At 52.9% G+C, this 21,500-nt stretch overlaps 1 protein-coding gene across 2 annotated transcripts; it reads left to right on the forward strand.

Annotated features, from left to right (window-relative positions):
• Positions 1-1,447: 1,447 nt before the first annotated feature.
• On the forward strand, positions 1,448-21,252 carry MYCBPAP (MYCBP associated protein). 2 transcript variants are annotated; one of them, XM_058675931.1, is made up of 19 exons: positions 1,448-1,586; positions 8,714-8,841; positions 9,473-9,632; positions 9,763-9,866; positions 10,592-10,775; positions 11,032-11,147; positions 11,712-11,862; positions 12,516-12,631; positions 12,726-12,844; positions 13,686-13,797; positions 14,611-14,800; positions 15,160-15,347; positions 16,449-16,595; positions 17,045-17,464; positions 17,852-17,973; positions 18,549-18,664; positions 19,120-19,265; positions 19,412-19,582; positions 21,095-21,252. In XM_058675931.1, the coding sequence occupies exons 1-19, from the start codon at positions 1,511-1,513 to the stop codon at positions 21,161-21,163; spliced, it is 2,835 nt and encodes a 944-aa protein (XP_058531914.1). In that variant the 5' UTR covers positions 1,448-1,510; the 3' UTR covers positions 21,164-21,252. The 2 variants fall into 2 exon arrangements, with proteins under 2 accessions (XP_058531914.1, XP_058531915.1); XM_058675932.1 differs by having other exon boundaries at positions 19,415-19,582.
• Positions 21,253-21,500: the final 248 nt, after the last annotated feature.

Here is a 21,500-nt window from a genome sequence, read left to right on the forward strand (position 1 = left end):
AGATTCAAGTTGCACTTCTTGATAAGCACTTCTTGCTTATCAGGTCTTCTCCCTTTTGGAACTCAGTTTGTCCATCTGCAAAATGGGTACCACACATATCCTCTCCCTCCAACCACAGCTGAATTCTGAGACTTGACTAACACTATTGGGCCCGGAGTAATAGCATAGCGGTTAAAGTCTTCGCCTTGAACACATGGGAATCCCATGTGGGTGCCGGTTCTAATCCCGGTGGCCCTGTTTCCCATTCAGCTCCCTGCTTGTGCCCTGGGAAAGCAGTCGAGAACAGCCCAAAGCTTTGGGACCCTGCACCTGCGTGGGAGAACTGGAAGATGCTCCTGGCTTCTGACTTCGGATTGGCTCAGCAACAGCCGTTGCAGTCACTTGGGGAGTGAACCATTGGACGGAAGATCTTTCTGTCTCTCCTCCTCTCTGTATATCTGTCTTTCCAATAAAAATAAATAAATCTTTAAGAAAAAAAAACTACTGTTTATGGAAGGTCCTGGGGTGAGTCGTTTAAATGCCAACTCCTTTCATCCTTATATTGTCCCTGTTAGGGAAAACAATTATGACCTCCATTTTATAACTCAAAACGGTGGCTTATTAGATGGAAGGACTGGACAAAGAACTCACAGCTAGGCAGCCGGCAGAGATGGGAGGGAACTCGGTTGTGTCTGGCTCTACAGCCCCTTCGTTATTGGAGACACAGCTCCTGAGGCCAGTCCCTATTAAACTTGGGGGCAGCAGCGCAACCAGTGGTAGTGGTCGTGGGAGGACATACTGTCCATCTGACAGCAAGTTTGACACCAGACAATCGCATGAACTAGATGCTTCCAGAATGTGTGTGTGTGGGGGGGGGAGGGGTTGGAAACCAGGGTGCACTATGAACTTGAGATAACAAAGAGAGCCTCCTTTCAATTAGGGCATCAAAGAGGCACCTCCAAGGACTGAGAAGGAAAGTGTGAGAAGACCCCCAAACCAAAGCGAAAGCCACACTTGGTTGGCTACCACGGGTGTGGGCAGATGAGGTCACCGAGTGCTGAGCACCTTAAATCCATGAGCAGCCACCCGCAAGGTTTCCCGGCAGCCTGAAAGGAAGGATCCCTTAGGGCAGGGATGTGTGTGTGTGTGTGTGTGTGTCAGGGATCGGGAGAAGACAAGGAGACCCCTGCTGAAGCCCGCGGATGCGGGCGTAGCGACAGCACCCTTACCCTCCTCACTCCGCCGGCTCGGCCATGCTGGTGACGTCACGGCGCTCGCGGCGGCGCCTGTGACGTCACCGACCGAGTCCAGGGTCGTTCTCGGGGTCGGCGAGCGCGCGGCCGCGGCCTGAAGAGGAGCATGACTTCCAGTCAGTCTCCGTCCAAGTGGGGTGGGTGCGCGCCCTCGCGCGGGGCCTGGTTGCTATGGACGCAGCGGCGGCCGCTGGAGGGCGGGGGCACGCAGGGCCGCGCAGCCTCCGTGGCGCAGGGCCCTGAGGCGCAGGACCACGCTCCCAGGCCGGGCCGGCACCATGAAGTCGCTCAAGAAGGAATCCCGCCTCAGAATACCTCCTAACAGGTTCATGGAGGCTACGGAGAGCGTCAAAGGTTGGCGCTGGCTGCCATGAGCACTCAGGAGAACATGGGGCCCACGTTTTTAGGATGGGGGGTCAGGGCACGGGTGGGTGCGGGTGACATGCCGGATGGAGGTTTAAAGGTTACTGAGAAATGGAAACCTCTGGCGCGATGGGCAAGGCAGAGACCTGGAGGAGGGAAGGCACGCCTTGCACTGAACCCTGAAAAGGGGAGTGGGAAGTAGGGACTGGCTGCGGGCAGATGGCCTGGGGCGCAGGAGACTGTGGAGGGCTTGTATCAGGAGATAGGGTCCCTGGACTGAGTGAGGTGCACAAGAGCCAGAAAAGGATTTAAGGCCGACAGGGCCAGGAACAGAGTCCTTGGGAACAAGAATTTGGCCCTAATGGGAGAATTGCTTTGAGGTGGTGAAACCAGCCACCTTAATGTTTATGCTTGAACGAGTATCACTCAAAATCCTTCGGGAAAAACCCCAAAGAAACACCCATGTTGGCTGGTTGTGTTTTCTGCCTGCCTTGTGGCTTTTCCCAGTTTCCTCAGCTACCCTGTGGCTCCAGATGGGAGAGCCACAGGTGGCTGACACAGACAAGGCCCCCCCTCCTGTGTGTTCCTCTTGCAACCCACTCCCTCTTCGATCTCTCTTGGCTGTTTCCCGCTTCAAGCACTTAATGTATGTGAACAGTGCCCTGGAGAGCAGGGCTGTCATCTGAGCCCCCCTATGAAAGGCAGATCATGTAAGATGTAGGGGAGAGGGTGTTCCTGCAGTGGTACAGTGGTTAGGCTGTGGCTTAGGGATATCTGCATGTTATAGTGGAGTGTCTAGGTCCAAGTTCCAGTGCCATTTCTATTCCAGCCTTCTGCTAATGCATAGCCTGGGAGGTGGCAGCTGATGGCTGAAGAAATTGGGTCCCTCTGTGGGAGACTGGAGTTGAGTTCCTGGCTCCTGGCTGTTGCAGGCACTTGGGAAGTAGACCAGTAAATGGAAGATCTCTTTCTTTCACTTAATTAAAAAAAAAAAAAAAAAAAAAAAAAAACTTATTTGGAAGACAGATATATATATATATACACATACACACACACATATATATACATAAATATAGATAGATATAGATAGATAGACATATATCTGCTATCCACTGGTCCATTGCCCAAATGGATGCAATGGCCAGGGCTGGCCCAGGCTAAGGATCTCATCTGGGTCTCCTACCTGGCTGGCAGGGGCCCAAGTACTTGGGCCATCTTCCACTGCATGTCCTAGGCACATTTCACAGAGAGCTGGATCTGAAGTGAAGCAGCCAGGACTTGAACCAGTGTCATATGGGATACTGGTGTTACAGGTGGCAGCTTATCCCTCTGTACTACCATGCCAGCCCCTCTGCCTACCTTTCAAATAAAGATATATTTAAACAAAAAGAAGAAAAGAAACTCTAATGAAGATATAGAAGAAGATTCAGACAAATGTAGAAATGTACATGCTGCGATATGGGCACCCATTGGGTTGCAGGCAGTCACAGCATGAACCCTTGGAGGGTATTCAAGGGGAGGTTTTCTGAAGAAGGTACCATTTATGGCAGACTTAAAAAAAGAATCCTGCTTGCTTTTCCTTTTCAAGGTTTAGAAAGCAGTTCTTGGAAGCTGTGTGCATGGGAACCAGAGGGGGCTTACACAGGAAGACAGGGGCCCACGCATGAAAGGGCTGTGCATGCTAGGCGAGCAAGGCTGGGTGTGCTCTTGCGGGCCCTGGGGAGACCCAGCTCCCCAGAGTCCGAGCATGAGAAGAGGGGCAGGCCTGGGGTCACTAGAGCTCTCTGGGAAGCCCAGGCAACTAACAAGAGCATTGAGGCTTTGCAGCCTGGCTTGCTTTCATGCTTCTTCACAGTCTTAAAAAGCCAGTGCTGTTTCGTGACATACTTTTTCACAGTTGAGAGAGAAAAATATCTGGTCCCCTTTTGCCAAGGGCAGTCAAGGGCTCTCCTAGCTAATGCCTCCCGCTTGGGCTCATTTCTGGGAGTCTGTAATCAGATTTGAACTTTCTGCTGTAAACAAAGCAAGGAGTAATATCTCACTGGTTTTTTTTTTTTTTTTTTTAAACAAGGGGAGATTTTGTTTTGTTCCATAGCCCTTGAGTTAAGAACATGTGAGGAGGGGAAATAAAAGTTAGCTATCTCGGGGAAGCCTGGGATATGATAAGCTCAACACCTTCTCCATCCTACCCCAGTGTGATACAGCTGGTTAGCACATGTAATCACATGCTGTGTTCCTCTGGGGTCTGTGAAACAAGCAAAAGGCAACAAATGTGTTGTCAGTCCTTTTGAGTGCCAAATCTCTCCCTGGTCTTGTTGCTAAGAAAACAGAAAACATTCCCCTAAACCTCACCACCTGCCGGGTAAATCTCTGCCTGGTGGGAGCTGTCCTCACCTTGGTTCCTTCCATGTGGCCCCAAGTCAGAATTTCCCAAGGACTTCAGTCAACACTGTAAAAGAAAAACATGTAGGACAAGCAAGAAGCAGGAAAAGGGCCCAGGTTTCTTGGTAGTCCTTTCCCACCCCACGCCCTCATCCACCTGAGTCCTGTGCCCCAGCGGAGCCGTCATCTCACTACCCCACAAGAGGGGTGGCGTTTCTTGGACCCCCATCAGCTCTCAGTATCTAGGAAGAAATGTCAGCAGTGGCTTTGAACTACACTCAGCTTTGGTGTTCAAACTGAAAAGTGGGAAGAACTGGAATGCCACATGTTCAGTAACAGGGCACCCCTCCAACCCTGTGGGACATCCTCCACGAGTCCTGAAATGACCCCTGGAGATCCTCCTTTATGCCTGGTCTACCCAACTGGCCTGTGCCCCTCCAGTGCCACCTGGCTGCCTCTTGCTGGGTGGATCATTCAGAAATGCTCTTCTCATCAGCTCCTTGTCCCAGACCAAAGATCAGATGACTGAACCATCCTTTGAAAGCCACCGTGCCCTGGTTTCCTTCTCATCCCCAACCACACTCTCCCCCTCCCCCAGCAAGCCTTCCCTGTTGTCAACATATCATACCCCTGCCCTGCTCAGCCCTGTCTCCAGCTGTTCCCAGCCTGTGACCTTACCTGGAACATCTCCATTTGCTGCTGCACTTGTACAAAGCCTACCTCTCCTTCTAGGCCCGACCTAGTCTGGGAGGCCACGTGTGCAGTGGCTGCTCTGAGCTTCCTTCAGAGCCCTGAACCGTGTGCTCCGCACAGATCCATTCCTCCTTTGATGTATAACCAAGCCCATTGCCTTGCTGCTAAAGCAGGCTTTTACATTGTTAGGGTTGCTGTTAGGATCTGCTGCCTTTTTCAATTCCCCAAGAGAAGGAGCCATTTCTTTCTTCTTTTTTTTAATAAGTTTTTTTTTTATTAATTTACCTGAAAAAGATAGAGACATATCTCACCTGCTGACTCATTCCTCAAATGCCTGTACTAGCCAAGGCTGAGCCAGGAGCAGTGCTGTCTGCCACGTGGGTGGCAGGGACCCCAGTACCCCAGCCATCATCTGCTGCCTTGCTGGGTATACATTAGTAGGAAACTGTAATGGTTAATGGAGCTGGGACTGGAACCCCAACACTCTACCCAGTATGGGAGGCAGGTACCCCAAGTGTTGGATCGCCTGTCCCATTGTAACTTTTATACCATTTTCTCTGTAGTTCATAGCGTGTAGGAGGTGGAATATTATCTGGCATAAAATTTAACTTTGAAATGTATAGACTATTTTTAAAAAGGATTTGGTTTTAAGGAAAGGCAGATTTACAGAGAGAAGGAGAAACAGAAAGATCTTGCACCCATGGTTCACTCCCCAAATGACAGCAATGGCCAGAACTGAGCTGATCTGAAGGCAAGAGCCAGGAGCTTCCTCTGGGTCTCCTATGCAGCAGGTATAGGGTCCCAAGGCTTTGGGCTACCCTCTACTGCTTTCTGAGGCCATAAACCGGGAGCTGGATGGGGAGTGGAGCAGGTGGGACATGAATGGGTGCCCATATGGGATGCCAGCTCTTGGAAGTGGAAGATTAGCCCATTGAGCCATTGTGCTGGTCACCTGTATAGACTTATTTCAATGAGCAATCTGTTAACTAGAGCACTGAGTTCCCTGGCTGAGCACTGATTATATTACATTGAAGATAACTTCTTGGAAAGCCTCAGATCAGGATTTCACTGCCTATCTCATTTTAGACATGAAGACTTCATTTCTGCATCCCTGGAATAATGTGAGCATCAATCGTCAGCACTGAAAGCTGTCGTTTGTTTGCATGTGGTGATTACACACCCACTGGTGACAGACAAGTGTCAGGAGACATTTCATGTCTAGAGAAGATACAGGGGCAGCCAAGGTGTTGGGCAGAGGAAGCCAGTGGCCTGGAAATACAGATAATGAGTAGGCACTAGATGTTTATGAAAGCAGGCTTGAGGGTGGGGGTTCACTTGCTGTTTGGCATACTTCTATCCTCTGTATAGTACCTGCTTCAAGTCCCAGCTATTCTGCTTTCACTCTGGCTTCCTGCCAATGTACCTGCGAGGCAGCAGAAGATGGCTAAAGTACTTGTGCCCCTGCCACCCATGTGGGAGACCCAGCTGGAGTTCCTGGTTCATGGCTTTAGCCTGACCTAGCCCTGGCTGTTGCATCATTTGGGGGAGTGAATCAATGGATGAAAGTTCTCTTTTTCTCTGTCTTCACTCTCAAAATAAAGTGAAAATAATTGTCTAAAAAAATGAAAAAGCAAATCTTTCACTGGTCCCCATTCTCTTGTGAACTGCCAGCAACTTCAGTGAGATAGTGTATAAGGGAAAGGGGAAGTGGAGATTAAAGCCCAAGGCTGCACTTCTGTGGATTTCAGCAGATGAGACCAGAACTGAGGGTCACGCTGCTTAGCCCTGTGGGTGTGCATCAAGTTGTGCTTTTAAACAGAGTTCTAAGCTGCCGCTGACCCTGTGGTGGGGAGGTGGATTATAGTGGGTAGGCTGAATTTAGAGTTATGTTTGAATGATTCTGGCTTAGTGGTTTACTTATTTTTGCCATCAATTATATGAACATTTCCAAAAGAGTTTGATTTTGTTAACCCAAACACCTGCCTTGATGCTTTTTTGATATTTGCTCTTAGAGATCAGGCTACTGTGAGAAGCAATGGATAAAGCCAGATTTTTTATTTGTTTGTTTCTTTGCTTAGAATTTATTTATTGATTTGAAAGAGGGAGAGACAGAGAGATCCTTCATCTGCTGATTTGCTCCCCATATGGCTGCAGAGGCAAGGAATGGCCAAGGCCAGGAACCTGAAACTCCTCTAAGTCTACATATAGTCAGCAGATGGCATTTGAGTGTGTCAGCAGGGAGCTGGTTCAGGAAAGTGGAGCAGCCAGAACACCAGCTGGCCCCCATGTGGGATGCCAGGACTGCAGACAGTGGCTTTACCTGCCATGCCATGGTGCAGGCCCCCAGACATTGTTTCAGGCTCCCTGAAGGCAGGACATAGGCTTTCCTTAGATTGTTTTATGAAGGACCTTAACTCAGGCCATCCTGAACTAGAGCAGGGAAGATTGGCTTACTAGTCGAAGGAAGGACATGAACACGGAACCTATTAAGCCCTACCGTGGAAGGGAGGCAGGGAACAAGTCCTCCCTGGCCCCGTATGTTATCTGTTCGTGCCTTGTTCTGGTTGCCTCTTGAGAACAATATCATTCCTCCTGCTTTTGTCCGGTGCTGCCTATCAGCCACCCCCATTGTCCATCATGTCATCACTGTGGCAGATCTGAAATGCTCTTGTGCTCTGTCTGTGGCCCTGATTCATGCCTTGGCATACCCTTGGCTGTGGGGTAAAGGCTGAAGCCCTTCCTGTGGCTTCCCAAGCTCCCCAGGGTATGGCTCCCACTTTTCCAGCTCTTGCTTCCCACTTCCCACCTCGCTGCACCCTAGCTATTTCAGAACACATGCTTGGCGTTCCAGGCATGGTTCTGCACCATTCTCTTACCAGGAGGTCTCTTGATGCTAGTCCCTTTGGAATGCCACCACCAGTGCCTTTTCACTGGTCTTCATCCTTTAGCTCTCAGTGTAAACATCCCCTCCTGAACAAGCCCTCTCTGACTCCACAGATGGGTCAGTAAGCTCTTTGAAAATCGAGACTCCGTCTTACAGCCCTAGAACTAGCACAGTCCCTGGCATGTAGACACTGTGTGAGCAGTCTTTATTAAAGGAAATAACATGGAAGAAGTGATCCATGGGGGAGGTTCAGTCCCCCCGCCCCCCACAACATCTGCATTTGAACCAGTGCCTTGGGAACCAAATGCCTTTACCTGGAAGAAGGGATCATCACCTGCCCTGGAGGAGGCTGGGAAAATAGCTACTCTTTGGACCACAAACCAGTGCATGTCAGAATCACCCATTGAGTTTTTAAAAGCACAGCTCCCCAAGCCCTAGCTCCATGAAAAAGCCAAGAAGTTGTATTCAGGGGACCTGGCTTTGTGGTACAGTAAACATCTGTCTGTGACTTTGGCATCCTATATAATGCTATTTCTAGTACCGACTGCTCCACCTCCAATTCAACTCCCTGCTAATACACCAGAAGATGACCCAAATGCTTGGGCTCCTACCCAGACTTGAGACCTGAGCTCCTGGCTTTCAGGCTGGCCTTGTTGTAGTCGTTATGGCCATTTGGGGAGTGAAGTACCAGATAGAAGTTCTCTCTATATAAAACTCTACTTTTCAAAAAAAAAATAAATAACTTTAAAAAAATAAAGGGAAGTTATATTTATTAAACTGTCCACAAAAGATTTTTGGTACTCATTGGATTCCTCTTTGGCAGCCAGGAATTTAGCGCAACTTCTTTTTTCACAGAGGAAGACTGAGAGCTACAGAGGTTAAGTGGTATGTACTCACAGTTGCCCAGCTCCTAAGTCACACGGCCTGAAATGGAACTGGTCTCCAACCTGGGTACTAATGCATCAGTCACTGGCTGACCAGGGGGAGTAAGCAAGAGAGTTCCTGTTGCCCCCTGGGAAGTGTGACCAGCCTCCGCTTGCTGTGCTGGTGGCTGGCCTGCCTGCCTGCCATGCAGATCTGTGTATATTTTTGTGTCTTAAAATAGTTACATATATAGGAAGGTTTCTTTAAGCAATTGAAACTCTGTGCTTCTCTTCAGATAAGAAACGGCCCAAGGTAGCCGAGCAGCCCACACCCCCCATTCAGGAAGAGCCGGAGCCTGTTAGCAATGTCCTACAAGGCGATGACATTCTTGCCTTGGCCATTAAGACAGAAGACCTGAAGAAGGTAAGTGAACGAGCCTAGCAAACATTTGCTAGCCTTGCCAGCAAACATTTCTTCCTGCCAGCCCTGCCTACACCCACACCTGTGCCTGCACCTACGTAGTCTGGAACAGCAGCCACGCCCACGGCTTTCCACCTGCTCCCTTCCCACTGGGAGTGTCAGATTCCACAGAAAAAGCCCATTGAACACAATTGCTTTTCACTATGGCACCTGTAGACATCTCCTGGGTGATTTGTTCTAACACCTTCAAGGTTCAGGGAAAACGCCAAGGGAACAGGAGAAAGAGGTGTCTGGGGGCTCAGAAAGGCAGGTGGCAAGCTTCTCCGCTCCACAGTGGAGAGAATGAGTTTGTGCGGCTAGGTTACAGATGCAGGTATAGCTGCTAAAGCCCACTCCCAGGCTCTGCCTGAAAGCGGTGGCAGGTGTTCGGGTTTTGCCTCTAGGATGTTACTAGGTCATGTGGCAGTGACACAGGCATTTCCTCGACAGAACATATGGACCAAGCGAGAGAAACAGATTTGTCAGCCTTCAGGAATTCCCCTGAGAATTGGGGCAGAGGAGATGGGTGGTGCCCCTCCTCCTCCTCTTCACCTCAGGTGGGATACTCCTCAGTGTTGTTTCGTTTCTTTTTTAGCAACACATTCCTCATCTTTCGGAGACAGAGGACAGACCTGTCATCACACAGAAATTCATCATCCGTAAACTCAAACCCAGGGATCCCCGGAGGAAGGTCTGTCGCTTGGTAGCACATCCAGCCAGTCCAGATGTTACCACTAAGCCCGTGGACTACTATGGTATGTTCAGCTGAGCCCTGATGCACTGACCTTCAACGTGACAGGTCAGCCCTAACTGGAAGCTGGGTCACCCCCTGGAGAGGTTTATGTTGGCCTATCTTCCCATCCTCTCCTTTTCCCACTCCTCCAGGTTCAGGCAGCGGCTTCAATAACTGGGACCGGATCCTGCCTCACCACATTCTGGGCAGTCTCCAGGACTTTAAGAGAATAGCAGTTGCCCGGGGGAATACTCAGGTATCCGGTTTATGCAGACATACTGGGGGCATGGGTTGGAAAGTGGAGTGCAGGTGAAGTGCCCCAAGGTCTTTGAAGCCCCATCTGACAGAGCCATCCAGGGTAGGTTAAAGACACAGTCCAGTCTGTGGGTCTGGAGTCTGAGAAGCAAAATGACCCTCCCCTGAAGCACATACTGCCATAGCTGAAGCTGGAGATGGCCTGTGTGTGAGGACACAGGGGTTGTCTCTGGCAACCCCCACCTTACCCACACGGCCAAGGTGGCACTGAGCCTGGGTTGCTTGAACTCAGACAAGACTCAGGCACCTGCTCCTCGAGTCCCTCTCCTCTTCTGGGACTGGCTGGCTCTTGCTGACACTCCTGGCTGGCTTTCCCAGCATGCAAGGCTTGCATCTGTCCGTCTCTCAGGTGCCAAGTGACTTGGGGTCATGCCCAAAATGCAGGAAAGGCTCACCAACCCTTGTGAAGGTGTCAGCTGGTGTCAGCTGGGAGCACAGCTGCACTGAAGGATGTTGGCCCTGCTTTAATCACAAAAGTCTCCCTTCTGGGACAGGGAGGACCAATGGCAGCTTCCCAGGTCCTCCTGGTGGGCGATTTGTTATTGGTCTCTCACCACCCTGGGGTTCTGGCAGAGCAGAACAGCAGCAGGGATCCAGGCCTCTAGACGTCTCTGCTGGGCCCAAGCCTTCTCTCCAGCCTCCACATGCCTGCCTTCTCCTTTGCAGCTGGCTAAGCTCATCCACAGCCCGCCCTGTCTGCTGACCCTCATCTCAGCTAAAGAAGAATCAAAACCAAAGACCTTAAAGGAAAAGAAGAGACTTCCCTGGGCCCCACCCCCTCAACACAACTTTCTGAAAAACTGGCAGCATCATCTCATCCTGCGGAAGAGGCAGCAGGAGGCCCTCAGCGGTGAGCAGGGTGCTTGGGGCTCCTTCACAGCCCCTGTCTCCCATGAGGTCCCTGCCCCTACTGTTTTTCTCTCTCCCTGGATGTTCAGAACCCAGATGTGGACTCATCATACTTGTACTGAACATTTTCCAAAGTCTCATGCCCTTAAGTCTTAGCAGGTCCTGAAATGAGCCCCATGAGTGGGACTGCCCTACACAGAGCACCAGAGCATTAGAGGGCTGTGCTTGCACCTGCCCTCTTCTTTCTCCCTCATTAGAACACCTGAAGAAGCCCGTTGGTGAGCTGCTCATGCACACTGGGGAGACCTATAGACAGATCCAGGAAGAGCGAGAGCACATCGACCGTTTACTGCCAACACAGCATGATGGGAAAGTGAGGATGGCCACTCCCAAGTGTCTGGGGATCATTCCCAGGTTGGGGGTGAGGGTGGGGAGAGGGGATGGCACCTGGACTCTGAGGCTGCTGGCCCATTTCAGTTTGCATCTCAGTTAGAGATCACTGACAAAGCACCCTCCAGACCTGGAGGCCTTTCTGGTCCTGGCATTGGTTGTCTGGGGACAGGTCGGTGAAGTAATTCAGCCCACAATGGTCACTGGTAGTCTGAAGAGGAAGTCCTTGCAGGCACTTAGGCTTAGTATTTATACTCCGAGAGCTCAGCTTGCAGCTTCTGGACCACACGGGACACCCTGTTGAGTTCCGGTCTGCTGTTGCTGTGCCTGTGGCAGTCCATGCCCTGTTCCCCAGGGTGGGTAAAGGCTGCACCTGCAGGGCATCCTGTAGCTGAGAGACTGAGAGCTTCTGTTCTCAGGACAGTGGGAGTTTCCCAGAGGCAGCACATGTAGTGTGCAGGGCTCCCATCTGTCCAGCTTCCCACTGGCCTCTGATCCAGGGCTCAAGGTGTTGAGGCACTCTAAGTGCTGTGTCTTCCCTTCCCAGGCCTATGAGGAGCCTGATGGATTCTGGGCTCCACTGGAATACCTGGGCAATGAGATGACAGGGCTGCTCATGACCAAGACAAAAACACAGCGTGGCCTGGTGGAGCCAGTCACCCACATCCGGAAGCCCCACTGCATCCAGGTGGAGACTGGTGAGTGGCAGTACTGTTCCCAGCTGGCATCCCAGCATGGCTGCTAGGCCTGTCCAGGATGCAGGCCAGGTGCAGCCACAGGCAACGATTGTACGCCTGCAGGATGCATGATATGTTGGCTGGATAGATTGCACACTAGGTTGTTCTATTGAGTGTGTGTTGAAATAACCATATTGGTTAAAGAAACTGTGCAGGTAGCAAATATTTCACCTACTTTTTCTTTCTTAACCCTTTTTCATGTGGCACCTAGAATATTCAAAATGATACATGAGCATTCTATGACTATCAAACAGCATTGCATCAGAGCCTACCAGACATGGCCTGGGTACAGGACCCGGCTGTCATGGGCTTGTAAAGCCCTGTGGGTTTATTTCCCAGAGGTGAACCCTCAGTTTCTCAGGTTTTGAGGGGTTTAAGTAAGAGAACTGAGAGATTCTGGCAGGTGACAAAGTACTCAAGAGGTGGTGATTTCTTTGCTGTCAAGCGAACATTGAGTGGTTTGGAAGTTAGTTCCACAGGAGGGAGTTGGCAGGAACCCTGGTGTCCAGCTGTCCCTGGGAAATCATATTTTTCCCTCTGCCTTGAGAAGTGGGGCAGGAAGAGGGTACACAACAGTGGCCTGTGCTGAGGGGACTGGGACTGGTACACTCCAGGATTGCTGGCCCAGAGGAACGCCTGGTACCGCTACACCTGGGACCGGAGTGTGTTTCTCATCTGTCGGCGCAAGGAGCTGCAGAGCCTCCTGGCAGAGCGTGGACTTGGCTTGCAGGTTGGTCATGCACCCCCGCCCTAGCCTTGGCCCCTTAGGGTCAGTGCCCAGCTCCTGACAGCTAACTCTTGGCTTCTTGGTCTCTCTCTTGGAGGACCCCGACAGGCTGGAGGTGGTGGGCAGGAGACAGCCCTGCTTGGCTGTGGCAGCCGAAGACAGTACAGTGTTGCCTGAAGGGAGCCATGCGAGCTCTTCTGTAGACACAGTGCACCTGTGAGTGAAGCTGGTGGGCCCACCACCCAGCACCTGTGCACCCACACACCCACGAGTAGTAAAGGGCAGATCCTCTCCCTAAAGCAGCTTCCATCCCCACCCAAGGCTGCCACCCCCTCTTCCAGCCTGTTCCCACCCTGGTGCTAGCTTTTTCCTCACCACCTGCTTCTTTACAGCAAGCCATTCTGAATGGGGATTTCCTAGGCTGATTTGTTGGGGCCCCCACACCTCCCACTGCCATGCACAGTTAGTGGTTCTGGCAGGAGGGCTTTAAGAGTTTGTGTGTTTCTAGAAGCTTCCACCTAAGGAATGGTTCAGGAGGATGCTGGGCCCTGGGGGGAGAGAGAGAGCAGAGTGCAGAGGCAGGTCACACCTCTAGGCTTGCTGGCAGCCCTCTCCATGGTTTCAGGAAGCGTGACCAGGACCATGGCAGCTTTGCAGACAGTGACCCCTGGGGTTTTTTGTTTTTCTTCCTTCCTTTCTTCCTCATTTAAGATTTAACTTATTTGTTTGAAACTCAGAACTACAGGACAGGGGTTGGGGAGAGAGAGAGATCTTCCATTTCCTGGTTCACTCCCCAGATGGCTGCAATAGCCAGGATGGGGCCAAACCAAAGCCAGGAGCCAGGAACTTCATCTGGGTCTCCCACATGGGTGCAGGGGTCCAAGTAGTTGAGTAGTTGAGCCATTCTCTTCTGCTTCCCCGGACGCATTAGCAGAGATCTGGATTGGAAGTAGAGCAGCTGTGACATAAACTGGTGCCCATGTGAGAGGCCAGTGTCGCAGTCTGCAGCTTACCCCACTGTTCTACAATGCTGACATCTCCTGGGTTTTTCTTACAGGGACTTGCTTGCCACATACCCTGATACAGTCTCTATGCCCATTCTTGGGCCTTCTCTGCTGTTTTGTGGGAAGCCGGCTGTCTGGATCCGAGGCAGCAACCCACAGGACAAGGTAAAGCTGCTTTCACCCTCACTCACCTGCTAGAAAGGCCTCCCTTGCCAGTACAGCCCCAAGGTGACCGATACAGTCACAAGGAGCTGGCTCAGGCTTTTATTTGCATTTTTATCTGGTCATACACTCAGCATGTCTGAAAATGGTAATAGCAACACCAACCTGCCAGGAACCGAATCACAAGGTAAACAGCAGGGGTCCCAAGCCATCCACTTAGCCCCCAGGCAGGTTAATAAGCAAATTCTCTCACATGGGGATGGCTTTTTAAAACCATTAGTTTCTTTTAATTTGTTTGAGAAGGCAGAGACAGATATCTTCCATTTGCCAGTTCACTCTCCAAATGACCACAGCTGCCAGTGCTGTGCCAGGTTGAAGCCAGGAGTCCAGAACTGAACCTGGGCCTCTCATGTGCATGGTGGGAACCCAATTACTTGTGCCATGAGCTGCTTGCTTCACAGAGTATGCATAAGCAGGAAGCTAGCATTGGAGTCCCAGCCCTGGCATGCATGATATGGGATGCGGGTGTCCCAAGGCAAGTCTCAACTGCTGCATCAAATACCCACCCCCTAAGAAGTTTCTAAACTGTTCTTTAAAATTAAGGAGCAGAAATCTTGACTGGATATCAACTCCTCCCTCAGAGACAACCCCTGCCAGGGAATGATGCCTCTCTGGGAGTGCCCAGCCCCTGGAGATGTGGGACAAGGGACCTTCGGTGCTATAACCCAGCCAAGTCCTGGGAAAACCTGAAAGAGCTAGTCGCCCCTTGGCCAGGGCCTGCTGCAAAGACTTTGGTGCAACTCCTCCCTCCCCCAGAGGCATGTGGGCATCAGCGTGTGCTTGACCTTCGAAACCCTGGAAGGGGAGAAAACATCGTCGGAACTGACTGTGGTCAACAATGGCACGGTGGCCATTTGGTATGACTGGCGGCGGTGGCCACAGCTGGATGCTTTCCAATCCGTGAAGAGGAACAGGGGGCAGCGGTTTTACTTTGACAACCGGCAAGGTATCTAGGAAGGAGCTACCCTGTCTGCTGGCTCCCTGCAGGGGCTGGCCTAGTCCTCAAGGTCTGGGAGACGCCAAAGGCTCCTTCATGCCCAGCTCCGACATGTTTACACCCCTGCCTCACACCTTGTCTAGTTGCGGCTAGCATTGGTGTGGGGAGGGAGATGCTGTTTATCTGGGGTGGCCTTGGTTTTCACGCCAAAAGCCACATGCCCCTGGAAACCCCTTGACCCAGGACAAACAGTCCTCTGGTCACCTGACCTGAGGCTGAATTAGATGCCTGAACAAAGTTTAGGACTGTTAATGGATTCCATGTGCAGGCTTGGGGCTCAGCTAGGAAAACCCCTGCCTGGCCCTCAGGTGTGATTCTGCCAAGAGAAACCAAGAACTTCACCTTCTTCTTCAAGTCTTTGAATGCGGGGATCTTCCGGGAATCCTGGGAATTTGGAACCCATCCCATCCTGTTGGGAGGGGCTGTCCTGCAGGTCAACCTCCACGCGATCTCCCTGGCTCAGGACACTTTGAGGGATGAGAGGAAATTGCTGGAGGTAAGGGCCTGGGGCCCATGGCCCCTGTGGACTCCAGATGGGATTCACAGGTACTCTTCTTGGCAGTACCTGTGAGGATCTGATCTTTCCCAACCTTAGTGTGAAGTTTTCCCAAGTAGGTAGCTGTTCCCACTCAGCATCACCTTCCCAGGGCTTTGTGACAGAAAAGATGGGGTGCATAGACTTAGGGGAGGGGGTGACTTACAGCCCCCCATGCCTGGTTCCCTCTCCCCACTGGGCGAGAAAGGATTGAGACTAAGGGGTGGGAACATGCAGCTGAGTGCAGATATAATGCATGCACCTTCACACCAGGAGCCATCACACACCAGAGTGCGTGGGCTTCGCTGCTAAGGTGCATGGGACTGGAAGGCTCCAAAACCGGAGACAGCAATTTCAAGAGACAGGCCAGTCTGCACATCCTCCCACTCCGTGAATTAACACAGTGGAGTGAGCACGAGTTGGGACCTGGGACTCCACCTCTGTGGGTCTTGGAGTGGCATCCTGTGCCACCCATAGGGCGCCGCTGCCTGTGGCCTATTGTAGTTTCTCACCTGCTGCAGCCCCCAGACCGAGCTGGCGGCTGCTCCTGCTGGCTTCCAGGGTGGTGGTCCAAGGCGATTCTGATAGTCATCTGCCCCTCTTGCTGACTGTAGGACCTGGTGCTTCATGTGAGAGGCCCCTTGCCTGGGGTTCTGTGACACCAACCGGGTGGCTACCCATGATTCTCAGTGGCACCTGGACCCCTGGACCCCTCTCCCTTCTTCCTCCCCTGGGGCCAGCACCCCATTCCAGGTCCTCTGAGGAGCAGGACTTTCTCTAGGACTTATTTTCTTCTGTTTTCCTCTCTCTTCCAGGGAAAAGTAGGGAGTAAGGATGGGGTGACCCTGAGGATTTAGAGTCTGGGAGTAGGCATGTGTATGCAAACAATGGCAGGAAGGCACAGAATCCCAGGAGATCTGGCTCTTCTCCAAGAGGCGGGGGGGGGGGGGGGGGGGGAGGGAGCGGGGGGGTAGGAGGGCAGGGCGGGGGAGGGGGAAGGGTTTGCAAGCCTGGGCTGCCATCCTGTGCTGCTTCCTCTCCCCTGTCTGCCCCTCCCCCCAGAAAAAACTGGCAGCCCACGAAGCGGTCAGCATTGCCAAAAGCCTGTTGCCAGAGTTGCTAATGGGAGTGCTGACCCCGGAGCCCAAGGCGCTGTCTGTGGACACCTATCTCACCGAGGAAGACCTGTTCCACCACCAGAATCCTCAGGTACAAGTCTGGCCCTGGCCCTTCACGCATGCCTCGGGTACCAGCACCCCTTCTGAGCAGCTGCCAGGAGTCACCTGCTAGCTCCTCACAGCCATCCTGGGAGAGGTATACTGCTTGTGTCCTCTCTTAACATTGAAGCCACTGGGCCCAAAGAAGTTCTGTAATCCACACAAGATGACACAGCTAGCAAGAACAGAGCTTTCCAAGCTTCTCTATCACACCCAGGCTTTTCTGGAAAAACCCAGATGCCAGAAAAGTTGCAGACACTTGGGTTGAAGGAGGGGAGGAGGAGACCCCCTATGGTCCCAGCTATTCCCACTGGCCCCTTCCTCCCCGAGTGTCCTTGAAGGGAACATTGGGCAGCTGGACCCAGCCAGCTACACTGTGGGTACCCACCCGTGCCCCAGCTCCTCAACTCATATTTCTTCTCTTGCCTCTCTCTGCTGCAGTTGCATTACCGGCACCAGGTGGTACAAAACTTGCAGCGGCTGTGGCGCCAGTACATGATCCTGCTGCCCAAGGAGGCCTGGCCCAGTGAGGAGGAGCCCCTGAACCCCAGGGCACTGGTCACGGTGGTTCCATCATCCTACCTGGAGAAGGCTCCAGCCACCCCTGAGCTCTTGCCACGCTACAAAAGTCCTCTATTGGAAGGTCAGCTTTCCCGGCAGGAGAACAGGGCCTTCTGGGACATCCGAGATTCTTCCACACCCCAGAAGACTGGAGCTGGGGTCAAGAGTGCCTACCGAAAGAGCATCATGGAAGAGATCCTGGTGGAGGAAAACCTGGACATGGACAGCCCCCTGAGTGCCTGGGACATGGACAGTCTTCCACTGCCCAAGTGGAGCCTCTGCCTACAGGACTTCAGGAAGGTGCTCACCAGACCCCGGGGGAGGGGGCGGATGCCAGCGTGAACCCCAGGGGAGGGGGCAGGATGCTAGAGTCCTGCCCCATGCTGCAAGGGAGGCCCCAGCAGCCCCTCTAGCCCACAGGCAATGAAAAAACAAGCTCTTGGGTCACCTCTTTTTGCCTGGGATACTTAGGTCACCATAGTCAAGGAGGGGCTGCCCCTCTGACCTTGGCAAACCCTGGAGAAGCAGCTCATGGGTTCAGACCGCCAAGGCCCATCCCAGGACCCCAGACTGACTCCCCACAGCCTCTTTCCCTCCCGGCTCACGACCACCTCTTACTAGTGAACACAAGGGATGGTTGATGTCCTGGGGCAGAATGGTTGTTCATGGGGCCTGTGACCCTGCCAGGCAGTGATGCCGCTCCCTGAGGAATCCCACAGAGAGGACGCCCTGGTGAGACTCAACAAGGCAGCCCTGGAGCTGTGTCAGGAGCAGAGGCCAGTGCAGTGCAACTTTTTGCACCAGATGTGGTAGGTGCCCCCCGGGGCCCTTGGCAGTACCCAGCAAGATGCCACACAGGTCCCACGCCCTGGAGCCCTCCCCTCCCAGCCCCTGCCAGCAGCTTTCCAGGGAGCAAGGCCAGCAGAGGATGCCATGCATCATCATCTTTATTTTTCTCTGCTTCTCATTCCTTCTCAATAAGCAGAGGGATGAAAAGGGAGAATGCAGAGGGCAGGTTCCATTGAGAATATCACCGCTCTCCACGGTCAGCCTGTACCTTGCCTGTTTGGAACTGCTCAGATTGACTTGAAGGCCTCTAGCCCTTGTAACACAAGAGCCTTGTGCTGGAGTCTGGTGCCAGGGGCTGCATGTCAGGCTCTGACGGAGGACTGAGCCCTTAGTCCCAGGCCCTTTCTTTTTGGCTGCCACCCGAGAGAAGCTGGACCCTTGCATGGGTACCAACGAGGCTGCTGCGTGTAGCCAACAAACGGTTCCCTCAGCAAGTTTTGGCATTTACGGTCTTCGCAGGGAAGGGCTAGAGTCTCTTGAGATTCCAGGGCAAACAGGGTGTGGGGGCCTCTCCCCTGTGTGTCCTGCCCTCTAGTCTGCAACTGTGGCGAGTTGTGATCGACAGCCTGGTGAGCCACTCCCTGTGGCTGCGGGTTCTGCTGGGTCTGCCTGAGAAGGAAACTGTCTATTTGGAAGCGACGGAGGAGCCAGGTCAGCTGCTGCGCAGCCATTCCCCAGCATCCTACCCAATGATGCCACGGGACTTCAGCCAGGGGTACTCCTGGGCTAGAAGCTCTGCTCCTGCTCCCCTGCCATCTGCTGCCAGGATTTGGGAGAAGCTACCCTAGCATGGTCTGTCACCTCAGTTCAGTGCCCTGGTTTCGTGAATGGAGTCCCAGAGAAGTTAAATGACTTATCTGTGACCATACCTGGGGGCAGTGGCAGAGCTGGGACTAGAAGCCAGGTCTCATTCCCCCGGCCCAGGTCCTGTTGTGCTGTCTACAAGGCCATACATCTGAACAAGGGGCTTAGGAGACGTGGCTGAGGGCACTGACAAGGCTCAAAGCCATTAACTACCCCCCACTTTCCTATACCGTCTCATAGCTCATCCTAGGCCCATGCTGTCAGGCAGCCCCAAGGCCTCATCTTTTGCTTCCCTCTCTCAGATCAAAAGCCTACCCCAGCAATGGAAGTGAAAGTGCCCCCTGTGAGAGTTGGCAAGGAGGAGCGGAGAGGGGCAGCTCAGGAAAAGAAGCAAACGGGAATCAGGGACAAGGAGGACAAGAAAGGAGCCAAAATGCCAGGGAAAGAGGTTTGATGGGGGAGCAAGGGGTGTGTGGCCAAGCCCTGGGAGGGGCTGTGGAAAGTGTCCCCCCACCAAGCTGCTGTGGAGAAGGCTGTGGGGATGGGAGAGCACCCCCTGTGGGGATGGGGGAGCACTGGGGTCTATGCTTCCAGCAGGAGCGTTTGAATAGCAAGAAACAGAAGGTGAAAGAGGAGAAGAAACTGACGAAATCCTCAAGCCGGGACAGGCTCTCAGAGGAAACTGCCCATGACAGCACCACCCCCTCCCAGGAACCCATAGACCCCCTGATCATGGAAAAATACACACAGAGGCTACACACTGAGGTGAGGAGAAGGCCCAGCAGCCAAAACTCCCCCTCATCCCCTGTGCATGCCTCTCCCGTCAGTGATGAGCCCCGGGCATGGGGTATGGGAGTCAGACTTCATGAATGTGCAGCACACCTGGGGTGTCAGGTGGTGGGCACTGTGGGCAAGGGATGGTGAACTAGGGCCAGGGCAGGCCTCACGGACAGGCTGACGTTGAACAAAGGGGCGGAGGGAGGAGGTCCAGGGCAGCTGGGTGGACATCCCAAGAAAAATGTCCTAGCTAGGGATGCAGCCAATCCAGAGGAAGGGGAGGCCACAGAGCAGGGAGGGAGGGCTTGGCAGGGGACTCTGGGGATTCAGGTGGATTTTCCTCCTCCTGGGTGAGGTGAGAAGCCCTGGTCCTTGAGTATAAAGGAGTGAGATGGTCTGACTGAGGCTTGAGCCGCTCAGGCTGCCATCTGGAAAACAGGCTACCAGTAGGCAGGAGGAGGTCCATCTGTCTCTGCTGCTCCCACCTGCTGCCTGGGTCAGGTGCACCTAGTCTTGATCAATTTTCACAGTCATTTCTAAGGAAAGAAGTTTGTTTGGTCTCATGGCTTTGGAGGGTGGCAAGTTCACAAGCCTGGCACAGGCGAAGGGCCTTGTGCCCCTTCAGCTCATGGTGGAAAGAGGAAGGCAGACAGGCATTTGCAGAGATGGCAGAACCAAGGGGTAGCCTCACTTCCTAGCAACCAGCTCTCTGCATGGCTGATCCAATCCTGAAGGCAAGAACCCACATTCCCATGGTGGCACAGGGTGGATCCCTCAGGAGCAAACCCCTCCTTAAGGTGCCCCCACTTCTCCACAAAACATCAGGCAGCACCTGCATTCCAGATTCCAGACATCTCAACCCTAGCCACGGTACATTTCTGGCCATTGTCAGGGCTCTGAAATGCTTGGAGAAACTTGGTTGCATCTATGTTTGAGCAGCAGCTTTGTTGTTTGCTCATGCTGGAGAGGAAATCCACAAAGTCACGTTGGACAAGTCACTGCATCCACTGACCTTGCTTTGTCTCGCTCATGTGGCTAGTTGGGGAGCTGGGCTGACATCATCGCCATTGTGGTAACAGTCTGGATCTCATATACGCAGAAATTCTTTCTGCCACTGGTGATGTCACTGCAGTTTCTGATGCTAAGTGGGGTCTGGGAAGTAACCGAGGGACTCAGAGGACCCATGGTGGGGGGTGGACACTTCTGTGGCTCTTGGAGACTGACAATCAGCTTGTCCCAGCTGTGTGGTATGGCCCCAGGGGACGACTCAGTCTTGGAGACTGACTGTGTCTGGGATCTCACAGGAGGGAAGTGGGCCTCTCAGAGACCAGAGTAGAACTGGGGCTGAGCCCAGGCTCATCCGAGGAGGGCTCCTCATCAACACCACTCCCTGGGCTTCCTGGAGTTGTCCCTTTGCTATCTCCATCTCTCCCTGCTCTCAGCTATATGGAACACAGCTGGTGCAAAGTTCTGCTTGTGATATCTTCCCCATTTATCCAGGTCTGTGGGCTGCTGAACACCCTGGTGACTGACCTGATGACCCTGGCCGACGAACTCAGCTCCACGTAAAAGTGCCGACCATGCAGGGCCATGTAAAAGCCACCTGCCAGTGGACGGGCTGGCACATCAATAAAGAGCCTTTTGCTTTTTGTCCCTTCTGCCATGCCTCCCCTCTATGTCTCCAATGGTAGTTCTTGATTGACAGCAGTTAGCTCATGGCCCAGGGCTCAGGTTTACCCACATCTCGGCTGCCCTCAGACGCTGCTCGTGCTGGTTCCAGGAACCATCTGCACCCTGGGACAGGGGGACTGTGTGGGATGATGAGCACAAGAACTGGAAGCAGGAGGAAGATGACTCAGGTGACAGTGTCAGACCCTGTTGTGCCTGTCCCTGGTCAGCCCTGACC

Source organism: Ochotona princeps, chromosome 17 (genome assembly GCF_030435755.1).
Source record: "Ochotona princeps isolate mOchPri1 chromosome 17, mOchPri1.hap1, whole genome shotgun sequence".
NCBI classification, from domain to species: Eukaryota; Metazoa; Chordata; class Mammalia; order Lagomorpha; family Ochotonidae; genus Ochotona; species Ochotona princeps.

Coding starts and splice junctions, on each gene's coding strand:
- MYCBPAP (XM_058675931.1), top strand. CDS start 1,511: ATGAAGTCGCTCAAGAAGGAATCCCGCCTCAGAATACCTCCTAACAGG. Junction 8,842..9,472: donor AGACAGAAGACCTGAAGAAG/GTAAGTGAACGA, acceptor TTTCTTTTTTAG/CAACACATTCCTCATCTTTC. Junction 13,798..14,610: donor GCAGCAACCCACAGGACAAG/GTAAAGCTGCTT, acceptor TCCCTCCCCCAG/AGGCATGTGGGCATCAGCGT.